Source organism: Eubalaena glacialis, chromosome 6, assembly GCF_028564815.1.
Source record: "Eubalaena glacialis isolate mEubGla1 chromosome 6, mEubGla1.1.hap2.+ XY, whole genome shotgun sequence".
Classification (NCBI taxonomy): Eukaryota; Metazoa; Chordata; class Mammalia; order Artiodactyla; family Balaenidae; genus Eubalaena; species Eubalaena glacialis.
The window spans coordinates 12525644-12548825 of NC_083721.1; the positions used below are offsets into that span (position 1 = coordinate 12525644).

The 23182-nt window shown below is 47.7% G+C and overlaps 1 protein-coding gene across 8 annotated transcripts in view; it reads right to left on the minus strand.

The window, feature by feature from the left end:
* Positions 1-4119: 4119 nt before the first annotated feature.
* Positions 4120-23182, minus strand: part of EVA1C (eva-1 homolog C) — an 83213-nt gene continuing 64150 nt past the window's right edge. For 4 of the 8 annotated variants that reach the window (XM_061192908.1, XM_061192907.1, XM_061192906.1 and 1 more), the window contains 4 exons: positions 15079-15159; positions 13268-13361; positions 12612-12730; positions 4120-4691 (listed from right to left, as the gene is read on the minus strand). In XM_061192908.1, coding sequence (XP_061048891.1) covers positions 4315-4691; positions 12612-12730; positions 13268-13361; positions 15079-15159 — 671 coding nt within the window. In that variant the 3' untranslated portion in view covers positions 4120-4314. The remainder of the gene's footprint in view (positions 4692-12611; positions 12731-13267; positions 13362-15078; positions 15160-23182) is intronic. The other 4 variants (XM_061192913.1, XM_061192912.1, XM_061192910.1 and 1 more) reach the window with 2 other exon arrangements.

Below are 23182 nucleotides of genomic sequence, written 5' to 3' on the forward strand. Positions count from 1 at the left end.
CAGTGGTTGAGAGTCTGCCTGCCAATGCAGAGGACACGGGTTCGAGCCCTGGTCTGGGAAGATCCCACATGCCGCGGAGCAACTGGGCCCGTGAGCCACAGCTACTGAGCCTGCGCGTCTGGAGCCTGTGCTCCGCAAAAAGAGAGGCCGTGACTGTGAGAGGCCTGTGCACCGCGATGAAGAGTGGCCCCCGCTTGCCGCAACTAGAGAAAGACCTCGCACAGAAACGAAGACCCAACAGAGCCAAAAATAAATAAATTAATTAATTAAAAAAAAATGGTGAGGGGGCAATTCTCTGCAAAAGAGGGCAGCTGTGGGCCGTTCATTCACCCTCGCAGCAGCTGGGGCAGGTAGCAGGCCTGGTGCAGGGATCTGGGCGGGCGCAGCACCGCGCACTGCCCATCTGCGGGGTCGGCAGTGGGGCTGCTCACAGGGCCTCCCAGGAACTGCTTGGTCCCTGGGTAGGCACTGCTTTTTCGTGAAGCGGCAGCAAATGCCCCAGCATCAACAAAGCAGGAGCGGCCCTGCTAACAAGCTTCGTGAATCCAGAAGGGCTGAATTTTACAGCAGGCGGCTTGCATTTTGAAAGTCAGCATTTGCAGCAAGTAACTGAGGTAGTGACATGTGCAAACCTCCCACCGAGAGCTGGCCTCTTGGCACAGGACTTCCGGAACCCCACAGCTTGGAAACAGTGGGGTGCCTGTGGCCCAGAGAAACACAAAGCTTAGAAGCAGCAGCCCATGTGTGCCTCACACTCCCCGGGTGGAATTCCACCTGGGGGCTTCCACCAGCCACCATGCTCCATCAGCAACCCTTCATGCAAATCTGCTTTGGTCCTTTTCCTCCTGGGCGTGGTGCCCATCCAAACACATTCTCAGCAGGACCTCTCAGGCTCCTTCCATGAGAAGAACATGGCATTCTTCTCTTGGGCTCAGAAAATGCAAATAAACAACTCGTTGCTTTTGCTCAGGCCAAAGACTGCCCCTCGCTTTGGCCGGCCTGTCTTCCAGCTGCCTCCTCGGGGGTCCTGGGAGGACTGTGCACGTGGGTGGGTGTTGGGGGGAGACGCAGGTAAGGGGAGACCCATCGTGGCATTCAACAAGAGCTTTGAGACTGAGGTCAGTGTGGGCACAGCTCTTCCTCCAACTGGAAAAGTGAAAACCTTCAGCTGGCCTGTTCTCTTTAGCTCCACAAGGTCATCAGAAGGACAGCGGTTATGTTCATGGAGCCAAAGAAGATGCTGCTTGGGAATTAGAACCAGAGACCATGGCGGAGGCTGTTCTGGGGCCTGAGACAGTTTCAAAGTGCTTCTTGCTGAGCTCAGGAAATAAAAGGACAAGGATTCTCTTTGATTAGAACAAAATCCTCATGAAGAAGTTAGACAATGGAGCCATATGTTCATTCTCTGCTATGACCTACAACAGATTTATCTCCAGTGACAGATTGAAGGCGAGTCATCTTCGCCCTGTCAACTTCTCCCAATTCCCTACATTATAGATGGAGGACTCGAGGTTCCTGGAGGTGCTGAGGCATTTCAGCTCTGCCCACACGACCCCAGCCTGTCCGTATGGCACCTCTCTGGACCAGTCTCTACTCTCCCACCTTCGCAGGTAAGTGTAAGGGAAGCACACTCTGAAATTGGCAGAAGCGGGGGTGAGAGAGGGGGTTTCACTCTGACTCACCTTCACTCCCCCTTCCCTCTGTTGAATGGAATCCGCGAGATATCTCATCAACTTTATCTGCAGTTGCCGTTTTATGTGTAGTTTCGCTGCTGTTAAAATACCACAGGAGGGACTTCCCTGGCGGTCCAGTGGTTAAGACTCTGTGCTGCCAATGCAGGGGGCACAGGTTTGATTCCTAGTCAGGGAACTAAGATCCCACATGCTGTGCAGTGTGGCCAAAAGATAAAAAAGAAAAGAAACCCACACATGAATGTTTACAGCAGCACTATTCACAGTAGCCTAAAGTGGAAGCAACCCAGATGTCTACCAATGGATGAATTAATGAACTCAATGTGGCCTATACATATAGTGGAATATTATTCAGCCATAAAAAGGAAGAAAGTACTGATTGATGCTGCAACATGGATGACCTTGAGGACATTATGCTACATGAAAGAAGCCAGTGACAAAAGATTACATTTATATGTGTGATTCCCTTTTTATGAACTATCCAGAATAAGTGAATGCATAGAGACAGAAAGCAGAGAGGTAGTTGCCAGGGGCTGGAGGGAAGGGGGAATGGGGGAGTGACTGCTTAATGGGTAGGGGGTTTTATTTTCTGATGTTGAAAATGTTTCGGAACTAGATAGAAGTGGTGGTCCCATGACACTGTGAATGTACTAAAAGCCACTGAATTGTGTGCTTTAAAATGGTTAATCTTACTTCATGTGAATTTCAACTCTGGCGTAGACCAAATGTTTGTGTTCCCCCCAAACTCATAGTAAATCCTAACGCCCATTGTATTTGGAGGTGGGGCCTTTGGGAGGTGATCAGGTCACGAGGGCAGAGCCTCCTTGGTTAAGATTAGTGCCCTTATAAAGAGACCCCAGAGAGCTCCCAGCCTTTCTGCCACGTGGGGACCCAGCGAGATGGCCGGCTATGAGCCAGGAAGCCAGGCTCTCACCAGACCCTGGCCCCTTGATCCTGGACTTCCAGCCTCCAAAGCCGTGAGAAATAAATTTCTGTGGTTTATAAGCCACTCAGTCTATGGTGTTTTCGTTATAGCAGAATGAATGAACTAAGACAAACTGAATTTTAAAAAACAAACAAAACTGCAGCCCCTCCACCCTCCAGGCAGCTGGGCTAGTTGATGAGAGACAAGCCCCTCCCTCCACATCACCCCCTCCTCTGGATTCCGCAGATGGGCCCTTCGCCCTCAGCATTTGGGGACTGAAAGAGAAATGCCTTCTGTCCTGCCTGTCGTTCCTGGGGTTCCTGAGGGAACAGCTAGTATTTCCTGATCACCTTACAACTGAGCCAGCTCCAGCACTTTGTACCGTGTGACTTGGCCCCAATACTGTCAGCCTTCAGCTTCCTCATCTACATATGCCTGCTTGCAGGGCTGATGTGATGATGAAGTAAGATAAGGCAGGGAGACCTCATTCGTAGCCAACACCATCATTTTAATGCTCTAAGTCCCCTAGGACAAGAAAGAGAAAAAAATTCTTTTCTTATTCTACTCCACAGCTATAAGCCTCCTGTCCACCAGGGGGGGCCTTCTAAAAGAAACCATCACCAGTTCTCCCACCAGGAATCTGTTTCCTTAACTCCTTTTTCTTTTACTTCTTCACCTGTCCCTCCCCCTAATATGGTAGGACCTATTTTTTTGCAATAATTTGAAAGGTAGCTGTACTTGATCCTTGCCCACAGGCTGCTGGGGAATCTGGTCGACTGTTTTTTACCACTAGAAACTCTGTAGTTTTAATCTAAAAGTCAGGGGTCAGCAAGCTTTTCCTGCAAGGGTAAATGTTTTAGGCGTTATAAACCATACTTTATTTACAACATCAAGAGGCAGGCCAAATCCGGTCTACTGCCTGTAGGCTACTGGGCAGCCCATGAGCTAAGAATGGCTTTTACATTTTAAACTAATTGATTAAAAAAAGAGAAATATGTGACATACGAAAGTTAATTTCAGATTGCAGTTTCCACAAATAAAGTTTTATTGAAACACAGCCATGTTCATTCATTACCTATTAGCTGTGGCTGCTTTTGAGCTCCAGTGTCAGAGGTGAGTAGTTGTGGCAGACCTATCTGACCTACGATGCTTAAGGTATTTATTATCTTTCCCTTAAAAAAAAAAAAAACTTTGCCAATCCCTTCTCTAAACAAATTATGTTAGTGATCAAAGTCTACCACCAGTGAACATGGAGTGACTGAACTCACGCTTGCCATTGTGAATATTAGTATAATTCTTTTACGGATAGATAGGGATCTTCTGTTCACCCATCTGTAAAACGATAATGACAGCACCATCTCACGAAGTTGTCATGAGCATTAAATGACTTAATACATGAAAAGCAGCTAGAACAGTGCCTGGCATTATAAGTGCTCAATAAATGCGAACTCTAGTTCTGTTAGCATATAGACATGAATTTAAATAAATACAGAAAACCAAGACTTCTTCCCTCCATATTTATTTTGAAATGTGCTGTAAACAGTTTGAAATGTCCCTTTAAGAGCTTTCTGGCTTCCCCAGTATTGGACGACATGACAAATTCTCCTTCATAGAAGGTACGAGTGAAACAGAACTGGAGGGGCATTTTCAACCCTTCCCTCTTCAGAAAGTGTGATCACATCAAGATGCATCTGGTTTTCAGTAGAACTGGCCCATGTTTCTTGGGAGTGAAGTGTCCAAACCACTGTTCATCCATATTTCCTGGATGATTTGCTCCCTGCGCTCAATCCTTTCTGCCAGCTCTGCAGCCTCTATGGAACTGCAGACAGGATATGTAGTCCTACGAAACCCCGACAGTTCCCCTGGCAAATCGGAGTCAGAGGAGTCCTCCTCCGCCTCCTCATCCTGGCTGTCCTCCTCGGCTTTGTCGCTTCCTGGCACCAGGTGCTCCCTCGCCAGCTGCAGCTCCCGGAAGTCCTTGGTGCAGGACACTCTGATGACCAAGGCACACAGTGTGAGTGCAAGACCGATGCAAACACTGGACACGAACAGCAGGGCAGCTCTTTCAGGGTGGGCTGTAAGGGAAAGAGAACACATCAGGACGTGGAGGAGCTGTCAGTCTTCACCAGGCCAAAGTCCCATAGAAGCAGATATATGCAGTCCTGGACAGCATCTCTGAGACCATCCACACCTAACTGATCATATACCCCCACTAATTAAAAAAAAAATAAAAAGGTTTGGAGCATATATAGTCAATATATGTATGTTTATGAGAGGACACATAGCAAAGGACCGGAGAAGCTGGGCCCTCCTGAGTTCAAATACAGATCTGTCATTCACTAGTAGTGTGACTTTTGGCGAATTACATCACCTCTCTGTGCCTCAGTTCCTTCACCTGTAAAATGGAGCCAAAAGCCCCTTTCTGTCAGAGTTAATTCCTGTGAAGCTCTCAGAACACTCAATGACACGTAAAAAATGTTCAATGAACTGTTAGCTATTATTAGTAGTAGTAAATTTTGAAAAATTAATTTACATATAAAGTATATATATGAATGTAAGTACTAATATAGTAAATGTTACAAAGCTTAATTTCTTTTAGATTAAAAAATAAATATAAATAAAAGTCCTGGTAGTAAAAGTTCAACCTCCAAATGATTGTACAATAGAAATAGAAATAATGCTAATTTGTACTATGTACCCTGGTCTAAATCTTTACATATGTTTAATCCTTACATTAACCCTGCGTGGAAAGGACTATTACTTTTCAGCTGTGTACCCCTTGAGGTGTGAGCACTCCCATTTTGGGAAGTAATGATCCAGCTAACTTCCTCATAATATAGGTCGGGAGTTGACAGATTTTTCTGACCCTTCTGTCAAAAGGTCAGATAGTACATATTTTAAGGCTTTGTGGGCCATACAGTCTGTGTTGCAACTACTCAACTGTGCTGTTGTAACACGAATGATGACACAGGTGTGGCTGTGTTCTAATAAAACTTTATTTACAAAATCAGCCCGTGGGCCGTACTTTATGGATCACTGATACAGAGACTCAAGCTGAGGTGTAGGGGAGCCACTGTCTGAGCTCAGCTGGCCTCTTTAGGTGGAGCCAGGACAGGAACCCAGCTCCTGAGCTGCGAGCAGCTTGTGAGATGTGCACTGGCATTTGCTCCTACGTCTCGATGGAACCAGCCTCCTCCAGGCACATGGCCTCCTCGTTCACTAGACTCGAATATAATGATGACTGTTGTCTTCACTGCCTCGGTCCTTCCCCAGAGGTGCAGACTGGAGGTTCAGAACTTGACAGTTGTTAAGTTTCATGTACAGTCAAGGGATCCAGCTGCTGTGATCTGACGGGAGAGATCTAAGTGGGACACGTTATCTTCTTGAAACATGCAACTTCCCCATTCGGCTTCCTTCACTCGCAGCTCAAGTCACTGGACTCAAATGTCCTTTGCTGCCGTCGCCCCTACGAGCACCATCTCATCACTCTCTCTAAGACACAGAAGTCTGAATGCAAAACTGATTTTGGCCAGGGGAGGGGCAGTGAGCTGTGACTGTAGTGCTATTAATAACAACATATTTTTCCTAAGGGTCAAGGTATTTTGAAGATTTGGTCAGATAGAGACACACATCCTTTGTGCCGTGTTCATTTCTGCGAGTGGTGGTAGAACGGGGATTGGGAGACTGGCATTTGGGACACAAGTCATTAAACCGTAAAACACAAAATGATGCTAAGACCTGAGGCCCTGATCTGATGGGGCAAATCGTTTCTCCTTCTCCCCCTGCACACCAAAGCCTCTGCTGGGAGTAGACTCATCACTCCCAGCTTCACTCTCACCTCCCTTTCCTTTGAATCCTCCTTTCCTCTCCCCGCTGCCTCCGGCCCCCCGTTCCCAAGCCTCCTGGCCACTGTCATCTCCAGTCTTCCTGTCCTCATGGACTCCGATACGGGCTTTCTGCGCAGCCACAATTCATCTCCTCCTCCTCCCGCGAAAGCATAAGCCTTGAGCCCATTGACAGCCACGCCTGTAGCCATCACCTCCTGCAGTGCCTGTAAGGAGCGCTGCTGATGGGCGAATGGAGTCCCATCCACTTGTAACCTTTTCCAGCCATCCCGGTTCAGGACAGGGCCAGCTCCAGGCAGAAAGATCCCACGCTGGTCAAGCTTCTGGGACACAATGATCACCCACAGCCCCCTTCTCTCCTTGCCCACGAGACCATCACTCCCAGCGGTGGTCTCATGAGTGAACCAGTACTCAGGCCAGGATCAAGGAGGATTTAAGGTCTGGCTCTGCCCCAGACAGGTGGGTAACTATGGGCTAGTTACTGCCGCCTGCCTCCTTTCCCATCTCTACTTCTTTTTAGAGACTCCAGGTGGACAGAATTAAACTCACCATAATCCTCAGGATATGACACATTCTCTTTATCGGTCAATACGTGGCCTTCCTTTATGTTTATTTATTTAATGAATTACTTTAAATTCTGTAATCAGCACCCGCGCTGTGAATAAGCCCCCCACGTGGGAGTTAGAGCCTTGACAATAACCCTAACCTGTGGGTTCCCCTCCCCCCAGCCTCCGCCCATCAAGGTAACTACCACCTGAATTCCATGCTCATTACTCCCCCACTTGCCTTTTTACATAGCTTATCGCATCTCTGTGTATTCCTAAAAACTTTACGAAAAAGGTGTAACGTTACAGTGTTGGGGGTTTGGTGTTTGTTTTTAACTTAACAGTGTATTGCTGTATGTTTTTCCGCTATCCTGACTACACTGTGGTTTATTCACTCACTCTCCTGCTGATGGGCATCTGGGGGGCTGCCACGTTTCTGTATGTGGGCCTTGTAGCTGTGACCATTCCTGTAAATGTCCCTGGTGAATACCTGCAAGTGTCTGTCTCGGGTACTGACCTAGGAGGGCAATTGGATGAGTTGTAAGGCATGTGAATTGGGGAAATACTGCCAACGTGGTTTCCAAAGTGGCTGCAATGCATGAGGAATCCTGCAAATCCTCATCTTCTCCAGCACTGAGTATGGACAGGCTTCTAACATTTTTCCAATCATATGAGTATAAAATTGTATCTCACTATGGCTTGACTTGTATTTCCCTGATCCCCAGTTACGTATACATCTCTTCAGATACTTACCTAGTCCCTCCTCTCAAAATGCTGTCTCAGGTCATGTGCCCACTTTTTAAATGGGGTTGTTTGTGCTTTTCTTCTTACACATAAAATATATCTCTATCTATCTATAGTTTCTGTATATTCTTGATATTGATCATTAGACAGTATATACATTGTGAATATCTCTGGGTAGGTGGCTTGTATTTTCCTTTCATTAAGGTGTCTTTTGATCTAGTGAATTTATCTGAAAAACAGGAATGATAACACTTCTCTTCTCCATCCTCCCCAACCCCAGCTGGTCTCCTCTCTCCTCTCTTGCCCCTCGCATCCATCTTCCCCACTGTGGCCACTGTAATCTTTTTAAAAATGCACATCAGATCACATCATTGACCTACTTAAAACCTATAAACGGTCCCCCTCCTCCCGTAAGGTAAATATCAAACCCAGACCACTGCCTACGAAGCTTGCTAGGACCTGGTCCATGGAACTGCCCTCCCCAAGTTCAACTCCAAAGACTCATCCCTCTGCTTTCTGCTTTCCCACCCATGGGCCTCTCTCCATCCCTCACAGGGGCCAGACGGCTTCGCACCTTGGTGCTTTTGCACGTGCTGTTCCTTCTGCCTGGAATGTTCTTTCTCCCTTCTTCATCCAGCCCTCCGTGACCCCACCCCCAGTCTGGACCAGGTCTCCCCTGTCATTAGGTCTCATAGCCTCTGGAATGTCACTAAGTTGCTGAGTGTGTTTTGTCCTCCCCCCCCGCCCCCCCCCCCCGCCATAGAATGCAAGCTCCGTGAGGAGTGGGACTGAACTGCCTTGTTCTTCACCAAGTCCCCAGTGCCTGGCCCAAAGCAGGGGTGACACAGCTATCTGCTGAGTGCTTGAAGGGAGGGGTCGTGGGTCTACGGCACTAGGCTTGGTGCCCTGTGGGTCAGGGGCTCCATAATGTTAGTCGCCTTTCTTCCTCTCTTCCTCTGCTCCCAGGGAGGGAGGGTCTGGATTCTATTGCCAGGAGCGCTTCTCACTCATCAGACCCTAGGTGCCTCTTGGCTCAGGTGTACTTCCTTTCAAGTGATCACTCTTCAGGCCATGTTTACACCAAGTCTGCTAAGATCCAATAATCAAAGATGGATAATATGGCAACTCTTGGAAAGCCCGTTGGAAATAAGGCTTCCTAGTCACCTGAACCAACTAGTCTGAAGTCACAAAATCACCAGATCTTAGTTAGATGGAGCCCTGCTGGTGAGCTGGCTCAACTCCTCCTGTCACAGCCATTTAATCTGTCCATAGCCACTGCTTGGCTGGGACCCCAAGCTCGGGCCAGGGTTCTCTCCAAAGCCCCAGGTTTTAAACTAAGGGGATACCACCTGTTTTCTAAAATCAATTGGACCACTTTAGGCTTTTGTAACCCCTTTTCCTATTATACTGAATGCGTTCTGTTAAAATAAAGGCATTGGTCTCCTTGTCAAACAGAATCTTCACACTGTGCTATTGTTGGTCTTATTCTCATTTTAGCCTTAGTTCATCACAGGCTCAAGTGAATGGCTTTAATTTCATCAGCGGTAGCAAGCCCTCGGGAATCTCACCATGGTGGCCCGTGGCCTTTAAGGCCCCTTGAACCTTAGATCCCTGGTCTGGAGCCAACACAAGCTCCAGCTCAAACTTATTTGTGTCCAAATAAGACACCGAGAGGCTGGGGTGAGGGTTCCACCCCTTGGGGCCCTGCTACCGTCGGGCGAAAGCACAAAGAGTATTGGGCCTGGTCTGACAGCACTTAGGGACGTGATAATAACTTTCTGTCATGGAACCAAAGATTAGAGGCCGTGGGAACACTTCAGAATCCACACCTATGTGACAAGGCGGCACTGATTTCCCATCGTCCTCCCTGACAGGGGATCGTGTAACTTCAACTTTGGAATGTGTTATGATACTTCTATTTCAATGGGGGTTTGCCTGATAGCCTGGAGTTTCTTTCATATGAAACAATGATGCCCTCCCAACTCAGGAGAAGCACTGCTTTCTCACCCACGGCCCCAGTTACCCCATGCACCCCGCAAGTCCACAGTGAGCGCTTCCAGAGGCCGAAGACACACACAGGCCCAAGCCCAAGGCAGGGGCTGAAATATTGGGCCACTAGGGCACACAATAAAACACTAACTAGGTGGAATGGAGGACGTCAAGTTCTGAGCCAGGCTGTCTAAATAAGTCTCCTTCAGAACAATCTGCAGAGGTACAAAGGCTGAGCCAGCTAACTGCCTTCTGCAAACCTCCAACACACACGCACACACACGCACACACACACACGCACACAGGCACCTTTTTCCATTTCCCTAATATCAAAAATTCTCTATGAGCTTCTTCAGACCCATGATCTAAATTCTAGAATGAATTCAAAGAGTAGGTCTATATTATTGAGAGGAGGGTAAATTCTAACACTCCTAAGAAAATGTCTCACAGATCATTTAAATGGCCCAAAGCAAAATCGTTCATCAGGGACCCTTGGATATCCTTGTGTCCGTTCCACCAGCCTCTGTGTCTCAACATCCCGGGACAGGCCCCTTGATTCTGGGTTCTAGTCTGCCGGTCCTCCATGTGAACTTGGCTGCACTAATGCAGCAAAGCTACCTACAGCCTGACCTGGGGAAACGTCCTTCTGGATTTGCTCAATCTACTGTCTATTTAGCTGATTTTGCCAGAATATTCCCAGCTCCTGGCGGCTCCTGTTGGGGTCCCTCCTGTAGGAGGGTCTCCTCCCTTTGGTGGGTGCCCAGGGACCCCAGTCCAGCCTTCAGATCATATCCCTGCAACAAGGATAAGGATGCCACTGAGAGTTGGCTGGGGCACCGCTTTCTAACGACGACGAGGGTGACGCTCTCATTGTGTGACGCTCGTGTTGAAACAGCTCAGCCTGACGTCCTGCCCTTCACTGCAGTGTGCTAGCCTTCCCCGTGAGGAGGACGAGGTGGGCTGGGGACCTCTAGAGTGACCACCCAGAGAGTGACATGCCCAGGAAATTCACCAGCAAGTGCAGATGTCCCTGTTTCCCTAAGACTTTGTGAGCCTCTGTGATTTGACAAATGAACTTCTATAGCAACTTCATTTCACTAACACCTGACACCACACATTCAGAGCTTCTTTCTCTTTGACATGAAATTTCGGCTTAGTTGCGGCTTGCTGAGTTGAATGTGCCTAAACATCCCTCTATAAAACCAAATAACAACCCACCAAGTCCTTACATTCTTTAAAAATTGAATACCTACAAACAGCGAATACAGGGTGATGATTAGGTGCAGGATAGCTCATGACACCAGAGGAGGACTCTTCATATGGTCATTTATTAACTACTTACTGTGCATCTACTCTGTGCCAGCTCTGTCCCAAGCAGTAGGATATGACAATGACTAAGGTGACAAACATCTGTACTTGAAATAGTTAATGTCTAGTGGAGAGATGGGTGTTTAACAAATAAATCTCTCTCCAACGACTTCTGGGAGTGATGAGTGTGTAAAAGGTTAGACAGGGATGGAGGCAATCTAATTTAGATTACTCGAGGTCATGAGGTTTCCATCCTTCAAAATTCTGAAAGGCATACGTCTCTCTTGGAGAAGCTGGAGGGCAGGTTTTATATCTGCTGAGTCTGAATCCTGCCCTGTCGCCAGCCACTTGGTGTCCTCAGGCACCTGGCTCAACTCCTCTGAGCCTCGGCTTCCCTGTGTGCAGAATAGGGGATAAGAGTCCCTCTCTCAAGGTCACTAGTATGGACTGTATTGTGTCCCCTCCAGATTCATGTGTTGAATGAATGTGACTATATTTGGAGACAGAACCTATAAGGAGGTCATTACAGTTCAATGGGGTCATACGGGTGGGGCCCTGATCCAACAGGATTAGTGTCCTTATAAGGAGAGACACCAAGGGGGACCTAAAATATGACATAAATGAACATATCTATGAAACAGCAACAGACTCATAGGCATAGAGAACAGACTTTTAGTTGCCAAGGGTGAGGGAGGGTGGGGGAGGGATGGACTGGGAGTTTGGGATTAGCAGATGCAAACTATTATATATAGAATGGATAAACAACAAGGTCCTACTGTATAGCACAGGGAACTATATTCAGTAGCCTGTGATAAATCATAATGGAAAAGAATATGAAAAAGAATGTATATATATGTAGAACTAAATCACTTTGCTGTACAGCAGAAATTAACACAACATTGTAAATCAACTATACTTCAATTAAAAAAAAAGAGAGAGAGACACCTAGAGCTCTCTCTCTCTCTCTCTTTCCCTCCCTGCTGTGTGAAGACATAGGGGGAAGGCAGTTGTTTACAAGCCGTGAAGAGAGCCTTCACCAGAAACCAAGCTGCCAGCACCTTGATCATGGCCTTCCAGCCTGGAAGAAAATACATGTCTGTTGTTTAAGCCACCGGGCCCATGGTATCTTGTTATGGTTGCCTGAGCTGCCCAAGACAGTTGTTGAGAGGAACTGACGGGGTCCAGAATGGCCGCATCACATAGGCAGCCTCCTAGTTGCTCCTCTGTGTGAAGGATTTTCATGATGTTTTTCCTCCAAGGGGCTCTCCGGGGACTTTGAAAATATGTGATATTTTCAACAATAAAAATCCTTACATCTCTTAACTTTGACAATTGTCCGGAACAGCAAGAAACAGAAATGGGAGGGTGGTTAGAAAAGAGAAGATTCTCAGCAACCACACAACCACCACACAGGGAGGATATTGGTAAGAAGGTCCCAAGACTGTTCTATCTCCTGTGTTGAGATGTTTCCTTAAGCCTTTATTTTCTTCTGAGGAAGGCTTACTCCAAACAGCCCCAGCTCTGGCAGGCCTTGAGTAAGTAATGCTGTAATGCATTGTATTACCATGTATTTTACAAAAGTCTTCAGAGGTTTTGGCTCTCTGAACAGAGGCAGGCAGGCATTGTTCAAACTTGCAGAGTTGACATTCCAAAATACGGTCTCTCCAGAGGTGAGCAGCGAGGCTGGTGAGGAAAGGTAGCATGCACATGAGCAATTTGGGCTCTGCTAATTAAGGAGGGCTGAGTCTGACTGATCCTTAAGGGTAAGATTATCAAGGGAAACCTTGGAACCATGAGAAGTAACGCTGGTCACTCAGAAAGGGGCTCTCCTTTCACAGACCATGACCTGTTTTGTTCACTAAGTCATCTTTTAGCCCAATTTTCTTCCAGCCAAGGGTGGAATTCAATAATCCTATGCCCTTCCCAAATTTTAGAGCTGGAAAATGCATTCCTCAGCTTCCTACTTTGCAAAGCGGAAAATTCCCATGGAGCCCAACTGCTACATAGTGTGACTTTAGCCTTTGCTACTTCCCTATGTGGTTTTCTTGTTGGTTGCCAGTGGCAACCATACCTAAATTCAGGCCTCTGTGCTTCTGGATTGTAGAAGATTGCAGTTGCTGTGTCAAACTTAAAGTCCTTTTTCTTTAGCCATCCAAGTGTTGTAATTAAACAGAGCATTTGTGAGTAAGAATTCAGTAAATCCATTATTAATTCACTGACCTACCTCGAAGGTAAGCAAATGCTGCCAGGGAGTGGCTGACCATAACTCCATCTTTCCTCAGAACTCTTGGTTTCCTTGGGTCAAAGTTTATACCTGTTTCGTAAAAAATGTAAGACCGATTAATCACAACTGTTCACAGTATGCGTTTTTCCCTAATCCAGGACTACCATAATAAATAAAAAGTCATAGAGATCCAATAAGTGGGCCTCTGACAAAATTAGGGAAGACTAAGCCAGGAAGAGCATTTAGTAAGCAGTCTCTGAAAATATTAAGTGATAAAAGGGATTCAGAAACTCTAAAATGTGTTGGTTCCGACTTCACTCATCTACTCTACTGCAGAAGGGAACACATTTAGTTTCCCATTTTAAAGGCAATGGCATATATCATGCCTCTGGGAGATTTAATAATGTCCCACTTAACCACAGAGCTGCTGTCTGCTTTGTTGACCACAGATAAGAAGGCCTGGAATTATGGAGGTAGGTTGTGTTGGGCTACTTTTTTGGAAACGAAGCAAAATACAGGGCAGATCTGGCTTCGGACGCCTGGTTAAGTTGCTGTGATGGAGCTTAGGGAGCCCCTGATGGGGTAGCCTAAGGGCCCTGGGGACCCCTGGGAATGTCAGACACGGCTCTCAGGCCTCCACTCCAGGGGGACCAGGATATTCATGGGATCTGGGTAGGAGCCCTGTTAGAAAGAGCAGAGGGGCTGGGAGAGGCTGGGAGAAGCAGAGCCTGGTGGAGAGCTGGAGGGCTGGAACTAGAAGAACATAGGATACTAACAATAGTTATCTCTAAGCTTTGAGACTAAGGGTGAGTTCTATTTCTTGGTGCTTTCCTGTGTGCTCCATAACAAGCACACTTTAGTTTTATTCTTAGGGGGAAAAGCTTCATAAATGTAATTAAAGTAACACAAGACCAATTCTCAACCTGCAAAGTGCAATATCTTATATAGATTGTCTTGGGGGGGGCCTCTGTAATTTCTATCAAGAGCCCCAAGGGTCTGAACTCCATTCTAGATTTGATAAGAAAACCAAAACGTTCATCCCCTTATTTACAAAAGTCCGGTGAAAACCTCAGGAAGAAGGGCACATGTGGATGGAGGCCCGCAGGTCCAGCCTGGGTGTGGCCCACCCAGGTTCCCTATGGCAGAGGTCCCCACCCCCCGGGCCACAGACTGGTATCAGTCTGTGGCCTGTTAGGAACTGGACCGCACAGCAGGAGGTGAGCGGCAGGTGAGCAAGTGAAGCTTCATCTGTATTTACAGCCGCTCCCCATCGCTTGCATTACCGCCTGAGCTCCGCCTCCTGTCAGCAATATGGTGAGTTGTATAATTATTGTATTATATATTACAATGTAATAATAATAGAAATAAAGTGCACAATAAATGCAATGCGCTTGAATCATCCCGAAACCATCCCCCCCCCCAAGCCCCGGTCTGTGGAAAAATTGTCTTCCACGAAATCGGTCCCAGGTGCCAAAAAAAGGTTGGGGACCGCTGCCCTATGTGATCCTCTTTCCAACAAGCTCATCGGATAATCCAGGAACCCCAGATTTATTTCTGAGCAGATCTTTTTTCAAGGTGATTTTTCTTTTAGGAAATAAGAGAGGGAATGGAAGGGGGATTTATCCTACTTATAATTTAAAACACAAAACGTTGGCCACCATTTGCAACCATCTGCCACAGCACTGCCATTCTCAGAGCTGGCAGCTCACACACCTTCCATCCTAACCAGTATGCACCCACCTGTGGTCACATGGGGCTGTTCACCTTTACTTAAAGAGAAATGCTGGTAGTAAGCCATAAACCTTACCATAGTCGCCGTCTTTCTGTTTCACAGAAGGTTTTAGATTAGCAACGGCTGGGTCGATCGCTGTGAGTATATTCTTGGGAACTAAAAACCAAAAAGAAATACTTTAAATACTTTGTACACATAATACAACTTTAAAATGCAATGTAGATAAGACAAAAAAAGATCAATTTTCAAATCAGTACATAAATCACTCTGCTTGTCCAATACACTCACATACATACACCAACGGTACCCATGTGATCATCAAATGTCCCAGAAAGGTTAAACTTTAGGCCTATCTTGCAGTATTTAAAAAAAACAACATGGAGAACAAATAAACAAGATATGGCATATCTATCCAATAGAATGATATTTAGCAATAACAAGGAATGAAGTACAATCATCTTTCGGTACCCTGGGGGGATTGGTTCCAGGACCCACCTTGGATACCAAAATCCACAGACACTCAAGTCCCTTATATACATGGCATATGATTTGCATGTAACCTATGCACATCCTCCCGTGTACTTCAAATCATCTCTAGATTCCTTACAATACCTAATATACTGTAAATGCTATGTAAATAGTTGCAAATACAATGTAAATGCTATGTAAATAGTTGTCAGTGTGCAGGAAATTCAAGTTGTGCTTTTTGGAACATTCTGGCATTTTTTTCCCGAGTATTTTCAGTCTGTGGTTGGTTGAATCCACAGATGTGCAACCCACAGATACAGAGGACCGACTGCACTGACACCTGCTACAACACGGATGAACCTCAAAAACATTATGCTCAGTGAAAGAAGCCAGACACAGAAGACCACATATGGTATGATTCCATTCATAGGAAATCTCCAGAAAAAGGTAAATTTATAGAGACAGAAAGTAAATTCGTGGCTGCTGAGGACAGGGGTGGGGATGGGGACTGACCGCAAATGGGCATGAGAGAACTTTGGGGATCTTGGAGATGTTTTAAAATCGGAGTGTGGTGAAGGCTGCACAGCTCTGTAAATCTACCAGAAATCACTGGATTGTTTTTACTTAAAACGGGTGAATTTTAAGGTATGTAAATCACACCTCAATAACGCTGTTCACTCTGAACATCAACTTCCCTGAGATACAGTGAAACAAAATGAATGGAACCAACTCAAAACCCATCACTGACCTCTCCCAGCTGCGGTTCCACTTTTTGTTCACCCTCTTTAACTCACTGCTTCCTTAATAAGCCTGCAGAGAATTCGAAGTCTCTGTGCTAGAATGCAGCTCTCAGTACTATAAGAAAGGATGACAGAAAGATGAAGACAGAGGGCAGTGAAATAGACTCCTTTGGAAGATGGTTAAAGATTCTTCCAAACTGACCCTAAGAATAAACCATCCGGATCTCAAGACCCTCCAGGCAAAGCGGACAAGATGGTAGCAGGAGCCGAGCAGGGGGGCAAAGCAAGAATTCTGAAGATCCAGCGCACTGCAGCCAGCTGGGAGAAGGGAGAGGAAACCAAATGCTTTTGCTGCAGAAAACTATTTTTGTTTGTTCTTCGGCTCAGCTGGTATCTGGGAGAAGTGGCAACAGGAAATAGAAGTGAAGCCAATACAAACCGGGCAAGTTCAACTGCACTGATTTTTTGGAAAAGAGCTGGTAAGCCATCTTCAGCAGCAAGAAAACCTCATTTCCTTTCTCAAAGTGCTTAACAAAAGTCTTTTGGGGATGTCCCAGGATCAACAACCAGAGGACGTTCCTAAATTGTGAATTTTCCACGTGCAGGAGGCCCTGGCGCCTTTGTGACCATCAGCAGCGAGGGTCACTTTCCAGGGCGGCACAGTGATGGTGACAGAGGCGGGAAGCTGTCCACCCCTCCCCCCAGGAATGCCCCTTGGCCGACCAAGGGGCAGGCACACTGCTGATCCTGGGACGCCGGCGGTGCCCCAGACAGCTGGGCTGTGGTGCCCCAGACGCTTTCTGATGAACAACCTCTCCATCACTTCTGCGCCCTGATTCCTCGGCAGGAGTAAGTCCTCTCTGCAGGAGTGGTGCTTCTTTCCCACGTCTGCCTCTTGGCTTGTAGTCAAGATACAGCCGGAGGAGGGCTGGGCTCCCTACAAATGCCAGGGGCTTTCCAGCGTGAGAAGGAGGAATTGCTTGGAGAGGAATGAGCTTTGCAGGATAAAACATTAAATCGCCTGTGTATGCCGTAGGCTCACGTCAAGGAACTTGCTGATTTACTATGTGAAAATGGCTCTCGTACTGGCAGAATCTTTTAGGATCTTTAAGGTAACAACAGGTGTCAACACACCTGTCAGATTCCCGTATCTCTTGTTTCAAACTGATTCCGAATGAGGACAGGGAGTGGGTGTCATTTACTACCACCCCTAAACCCGTCCCTCTCTGCTTGAGGTCCATTTGTGAAAATGCCAGCAAACCCCTTTTCATGGAGCTCCCACCACGTGCCGGACCCCGTGCTCAGCGTTTAAACAGTGCCTCTCGTGCAGTCCTCTTAGTGACCCATGAAGATGCGTGTCATTCCCATTCCCGCAGATGGGAAAACTGAGGCTCAGAGATGAACCATTCACCTAGCAAAGGGCGAAGCTTCAACTCCTGGTCTCACTCACATATGCGCTTACTCTTTTCTGTGATGCTGGGACGTTCAGCCTTTGGGAACTGGATAAAGGATTGTTTTAAAGGATTACAAAGATGGCAAAACAATTCCCACTCAGATAGTCCCTCTCAAGCCTGTTAGGTGAAACCAGAGATGATGATTCTAATGGGCTCCAAAGGTTCGCTAAATTTAGGCAGGCCCCCTTCCTGAATTTTTTTTCCCTGAATAAATCCGTGTCAAGCCTGGATCCGGGTAGACTTTAAGAAAGAAGCCTCCACAGGTTGAAATTAGAGCCCCAAATAATTTTTCACATCAGAGACAAAAAAGATCTCTGCTTTACTGTTCCTCCCTCTCAGTAGGTACCCAGATTGCATGAGCACCTGCGAATCCTGTCACTCCCCCCATCCTGCCTGTCCCAAACCTGCAGCACCTATTCCTCCTGTCCCCAGTTCTGGCACCTTCTATTCTTCCTGTTCCCCAATCCTAGCACCTACAGAGGGGGGTACCCCAAATTCTGGCACCACCATCCCTCTTGTCCCCAGATCCTGGCATCCATTCCTTTTACACACAACCCTGGTACTGAAACAGAGCAGGACCTTATGGTCTTTGTCCCCTGTGTCCTCTGCCTGCCTTTTGCCTGCGGAAAAAATTTAGCCAAAGAATAAGTTTAATCAGAGAAGTGAGAAAATGCAGAAAGAAAGGAAAACAGTCAAAGGAGACCAAATAATAATAGTTTAGTCATTAAGCATAGTCAAGGACTTTTAGTTCCTTCTCAAGGGCCATAGATGATATTCTGAGCCATATCCTGTGAGCTGTCTTATGGATACTGAAACCCCCGCCAGGCGGGAGAAGTTAACTACGTGATGATCAGACTGTAGCCATGACGTAAGGTGTCATAATTCCGAGAATTGGCCTCAAGGAAATGGGAACAAACCGACCCTGGAAGTGAAGATTAATTGTACTTAAAACAATCAAGATGACGCTGGTCAGACCATCGATGACCACGTTCAAGATGAATGTCAGAGCTGCCCGTGCTGTTTCTGCATGGAGCCCTCTCCCTCAGCCTATAAAAGCTCTTGTCCACTGAGTGTCAGTGGGGGCAGTCGGCCTTTGGACAGGCATCCCCTCCCTCCCGCCCCGCGTAGGTTGCCGGCATCCAAAAGAAAGCACACTTCCCTTTCCACCAACCTGGCCTCTTTATTGGCTTTTAAGCAGCGAGCGGCTGGACCCCACTTTCCGTTACAGTACCACCATCGCTCCTGCCCCCAAATCCTGGCACCCATCCCCTGGGGGGAGCTGCAGGCCCCCGGCTGAGGCCCACGTGTTTCCTGTCCCTCTCAGGAACTGTCAGGGCGGGGATGCTGGCTGTGCCTCTGTCTTGGTGACCCTCAAGGACCAGTGGCTGTGGACCCAGCGAGAAGCCCTCCCCGTGGGGATGAGGGGAGAGCAGGCCGTTCTCCAGGTCTGCCTCCTCCTAATAGGAGGAAAGTCTGCAATCTATCCTGTCCAAGAAATGTGGCTAATAATAAAACCTGGATAAAAATTGAGAGCGAGGACCTCGTCTAGCCATGCATTAAAGAAGAGAGCTCCAGCGATGCATCTCCCAGCCCAGTCAAAGACGAGTGCTCCGCTCTCCGAGGGGTTTGACATCAGCCAGATGCACCGCCTACAGTTCAAAAAGCAAAAGGCCCACAGCCTGAATCATTCTCCTGAGGGTACACCAAGATGCTGAAGTTCTCCACCCAGCCTACGAGCAATGAGGGAGGGAAAGGCAAGATTAAAGGAAGCTATAAAATAGGGAGGAGTGTTCCTATCAAAATGCAAATTACTTATGTCCCCAGAGAACACCCTCCAAGGGCTCCCTGCTGCCCTGAGGTACAAGCCAATCCTTAGTCGCCCATCCCCCAAGGTCCCTCTGTCCTGCTCCTGTGCTCACTTCCCAGCCTTTGCCTGCCCTTCACCTTGCTGACTCCTTACACACCTGGTCTCACTTGCCTCAGACGCCACTCCCCTGGGAAGCCCTCCTGGTCCCCCAAGTCACCAGGGCCTGGAATAACCACATAGCTCATGAGGGCAGGGACCACATTGCTCACAGCACTGATGCACCCTCCCCCCAACCCAAGGGGGGCGGTATTTCCTGGGTGGGCACAGCAAGATTGCTGGGCAGAACAGCAAAGCCCGGTTGGACACTGCAGTTGGAAGCCAGGTAGTGGAATAGATGTCCATTGGGGTGGATCTTCCATGAGCCTCTTAGGTAAGAGCATCTTGATTTGAGTAGGGGGTTGGCTGGGCCTCTCTCTAGCAGCCATGTTTATAATCACATCACATGGTCTCTGGCCAAGGCAGATCAAAGGAGGGGGCTACTGGACCCCAGCCCAGCCAATTAAATATCTCTCCGTTAGAAATTTGGAATTAAGTTGCCAGATTGCCAGTTTTCATATTGTTCGAACATAAAAATCTAACAGAAGAATCACTTGGGCTGTAGGGATGGCTGTATGGCATCCAGCCCAGGGTCAGAGGGCTGTCTGCAGAGGGGAGAGAGAGAGAGAGAGAGAGAGAGAGAAAGAGAGAGAGAGAGGGAGGGAGGGAGGGAGAGACAGAGACAGAGAGGGAGAGGGAGGGAGAGAGAGAGAGAGAGAGAGAGAGAGAGGTGAGGGATGGCTGCCATCGCCATGAAGTCTCCAGCTTCAGCCCACCCTGAGGCCTTGCTTTCCTGCCCTGGCTTCTGGAGATGGCCTTCTAGCCACAGGGTACCTCCCCAACCTCAACCCCCTTTCGGCTTAAACCAGCTCAACTTGGTTTCTTCATTCATATCCAGAGAGTCCCAAGTAAGACAGATTCGCTTAGAAATTAATTTCTGACATCCTCTGTTTTTGTATCAACTCCCACATCAGTAGAACTCATTTTTTTAAATGTGAAACCTTTCATGCCCATTTGGTAATCTAAAAAATATGCAGACATTGCAAATCATGTTTTAATGATTCAGGTTTCACAGTGAAGGGCCATCTGTCAGGGGGAGAAATAATTTTAAAATGTCAACCACTTAGAAGGTGGTTAGAAGTTGCCTTAGAAGGTGTCTGCTTGGACAGTCGGGGCTGGGCTGGGAACATCAAGTTGCCTTAGACTGAGAGTCACCACCTCCCTTTGCGATAACTCCTGGGGAACCACGCTGACGACAGGGGGCCACTGTCCACGGTCCCACATCCGAAACCAAGATGCAAAGCCCCCTCTCTGACCTCGGCTTCCCATCCTCAAGCAGAGACTCACTTGGATGCCTCCCTGTGCCATCCTTCGACCTCGTCCAGACCCTTCCCCGTTGCCCAGCGAGGCTGGAGGAGCCCTCTCCCACGTGCCGGCCCTCAAGCAGCTGGCCCTGAGGGAGGGACCCACCACCGGGCAGACCAGGGTCCCCCAGAACGCTGACCGCTAACCCCCCGGGCTCTCAACACACCCAGCATTGTCACCACCGCCCTTTCTGAAGTCAGCCTGCCCTCTGGTCCCCACGGCCCTTACTTCAGACCTTCTCCCAGCTCCTCAAACCCCTCTCCCCTCCCCCCAGTCCTCACAGCGGACCATCTCAGTTCACACTTATTCTGAGAAGGTTGAGAAGACAGGGGCCATGCGGTTGGAACCCCAAGCCTTCCCTCCATCCATTCCCAGAGCCTCTGCCCCACCCCGCTGTGACAAGGGACAAATCTTTCCCGCCCTTGTCACCTTCTCTGGACCCCAATCTTTCCCAAATAGGCCAGGTCTCTCCAGCATCTCGAATGTCTTCCTACTTTCCCAAACCTCTCAAATCCACCCAGTTTTGACCACGTCCTCTAGCGCCATTCGGGTCCGAGTCATTGCCTGTTGCCTTCTAACTGGTCTCTGCTTCCATCCCGCTCTAGCCCACCCTCCACCCTACAGCCGGAGTGGTCCTCTAAGGGTCTAATCATCACCAAATGACTCCCTTACGTAAAACCCTCCAGTGGCACCTCCTCCCAGGACCCTGTGGGATCTGGTCCTGGCCCCTCCCGTGCCACCTCACCCACCTTCCTCCTCACCCACCGCCCTCCTCTCTCCCACTCAGCATCTGCCAGCTCACACCTGCCCACCCCTCAGGGGTCAGGGGCAAATTCACCCCAGAGGAAAGTTCTCTTTGGAAGACTTCTCCGTTCCCCCACCTCCCACCAGCTAAAAGGGCCCCTCCACTGTTATCCTTCCACATGGCATCCTGTCCTTTTCAGAAGCATCACTTATCACAGTGGGTAACGACACATTTCTCTGGTTATTTGTTTAATGCCCATCTCTCTCCCCCAGCTGGTAATTCCATGAGGACACGGACAACGTCTCCTTTTCTTTTTTAACTAAAACACGCCCACAATGTGCTGAACGAATGAATGAGGGAGAGGAAGCTTGGACGGGAACACGTGACCCCCAGGCTCTGAAAGCCCACCTTCTCTTAGCGAAGAGGAGCCCCAGCCTGGGAACTGCTCTGGCCTCGCCTGTGAACGCACACCAGGAAATCCACCTTATTTGCAGGTTAATGTCCTGCCCTTCCTTCAACGCTCAGCTGGAGAGGCCTGAACTTACTAGAACTTCAGAGTGATCTGTCTGGTATCTTGGGGAAACTCAGCCAGAATGGGCTCCATGCTACCGAGAGCTGCTTTCCATGGGAGCCAGAATATAGACTGGAGAGCAAATAAAACCAGGCTTCCTGGAATGTGAGTGTGGGTGCTATTATTTTGGGAATACAATCATGTAGTCACTTGACTGTGCCTATTACAGCTTTGATACTGCAGAGGACAACGGTTTGAGCTCAGGATAGAAAAGGCTGGGGATGTAACAAAATATTATTGGGCCATAAAAAGGAATGAAGTACTGACACGTACTCCAAATAGATGAACCCTGAAAACATATACTAGGTCAAGAAGCCAGTCACAAAGAACCACATAGTGTCCGATTCCATTTACATGAAATGTCCAGAAGAGGCAAATCAGTAAAGACAGAAAGTGGTGGTTGCTTAGGGTGGGACTGCAGGGTGAGGGGTGGGTCGGGAGGTGACTGCTAAAGGGTCCAGGGTTTCCTTGGGGGAGTGACGAGAAGGTTGTTAAATTAATTATGGTGGGAGTCGCACAATTCTGTGACTCTACTAAGATCACTGATTTGTATGATTAATGGGTGAATGGCATAGTTTGTGATTTATAGCTCAATAAAGCTATTACCAAAAAAAAAAAAAAAAGAAACGCTAGGGGTATCTGGCAGGGGGAAAGGGGTTTCCATGAGCAAAAGTATTGGGTTCTTCAGTTACGATGTTCTTTGCTTTCCCTTTGCTTCTATATTTATTTCAAAAAAAAACAAAAACAAAACACCTCTAAAAACCAGTTCACATGTCAGGATTACAAACCAGAAATCCACGGCACCCTGTGAGGGTAATTAACACCTGATTTTTAAAGGCAGCTTTATAAAATTGGAATCGAATGAATGAGCAATTTCATTTTATTATTTGAAGACACTAGGAAAACAAAGTGATGCTGTCATGTAACATATTT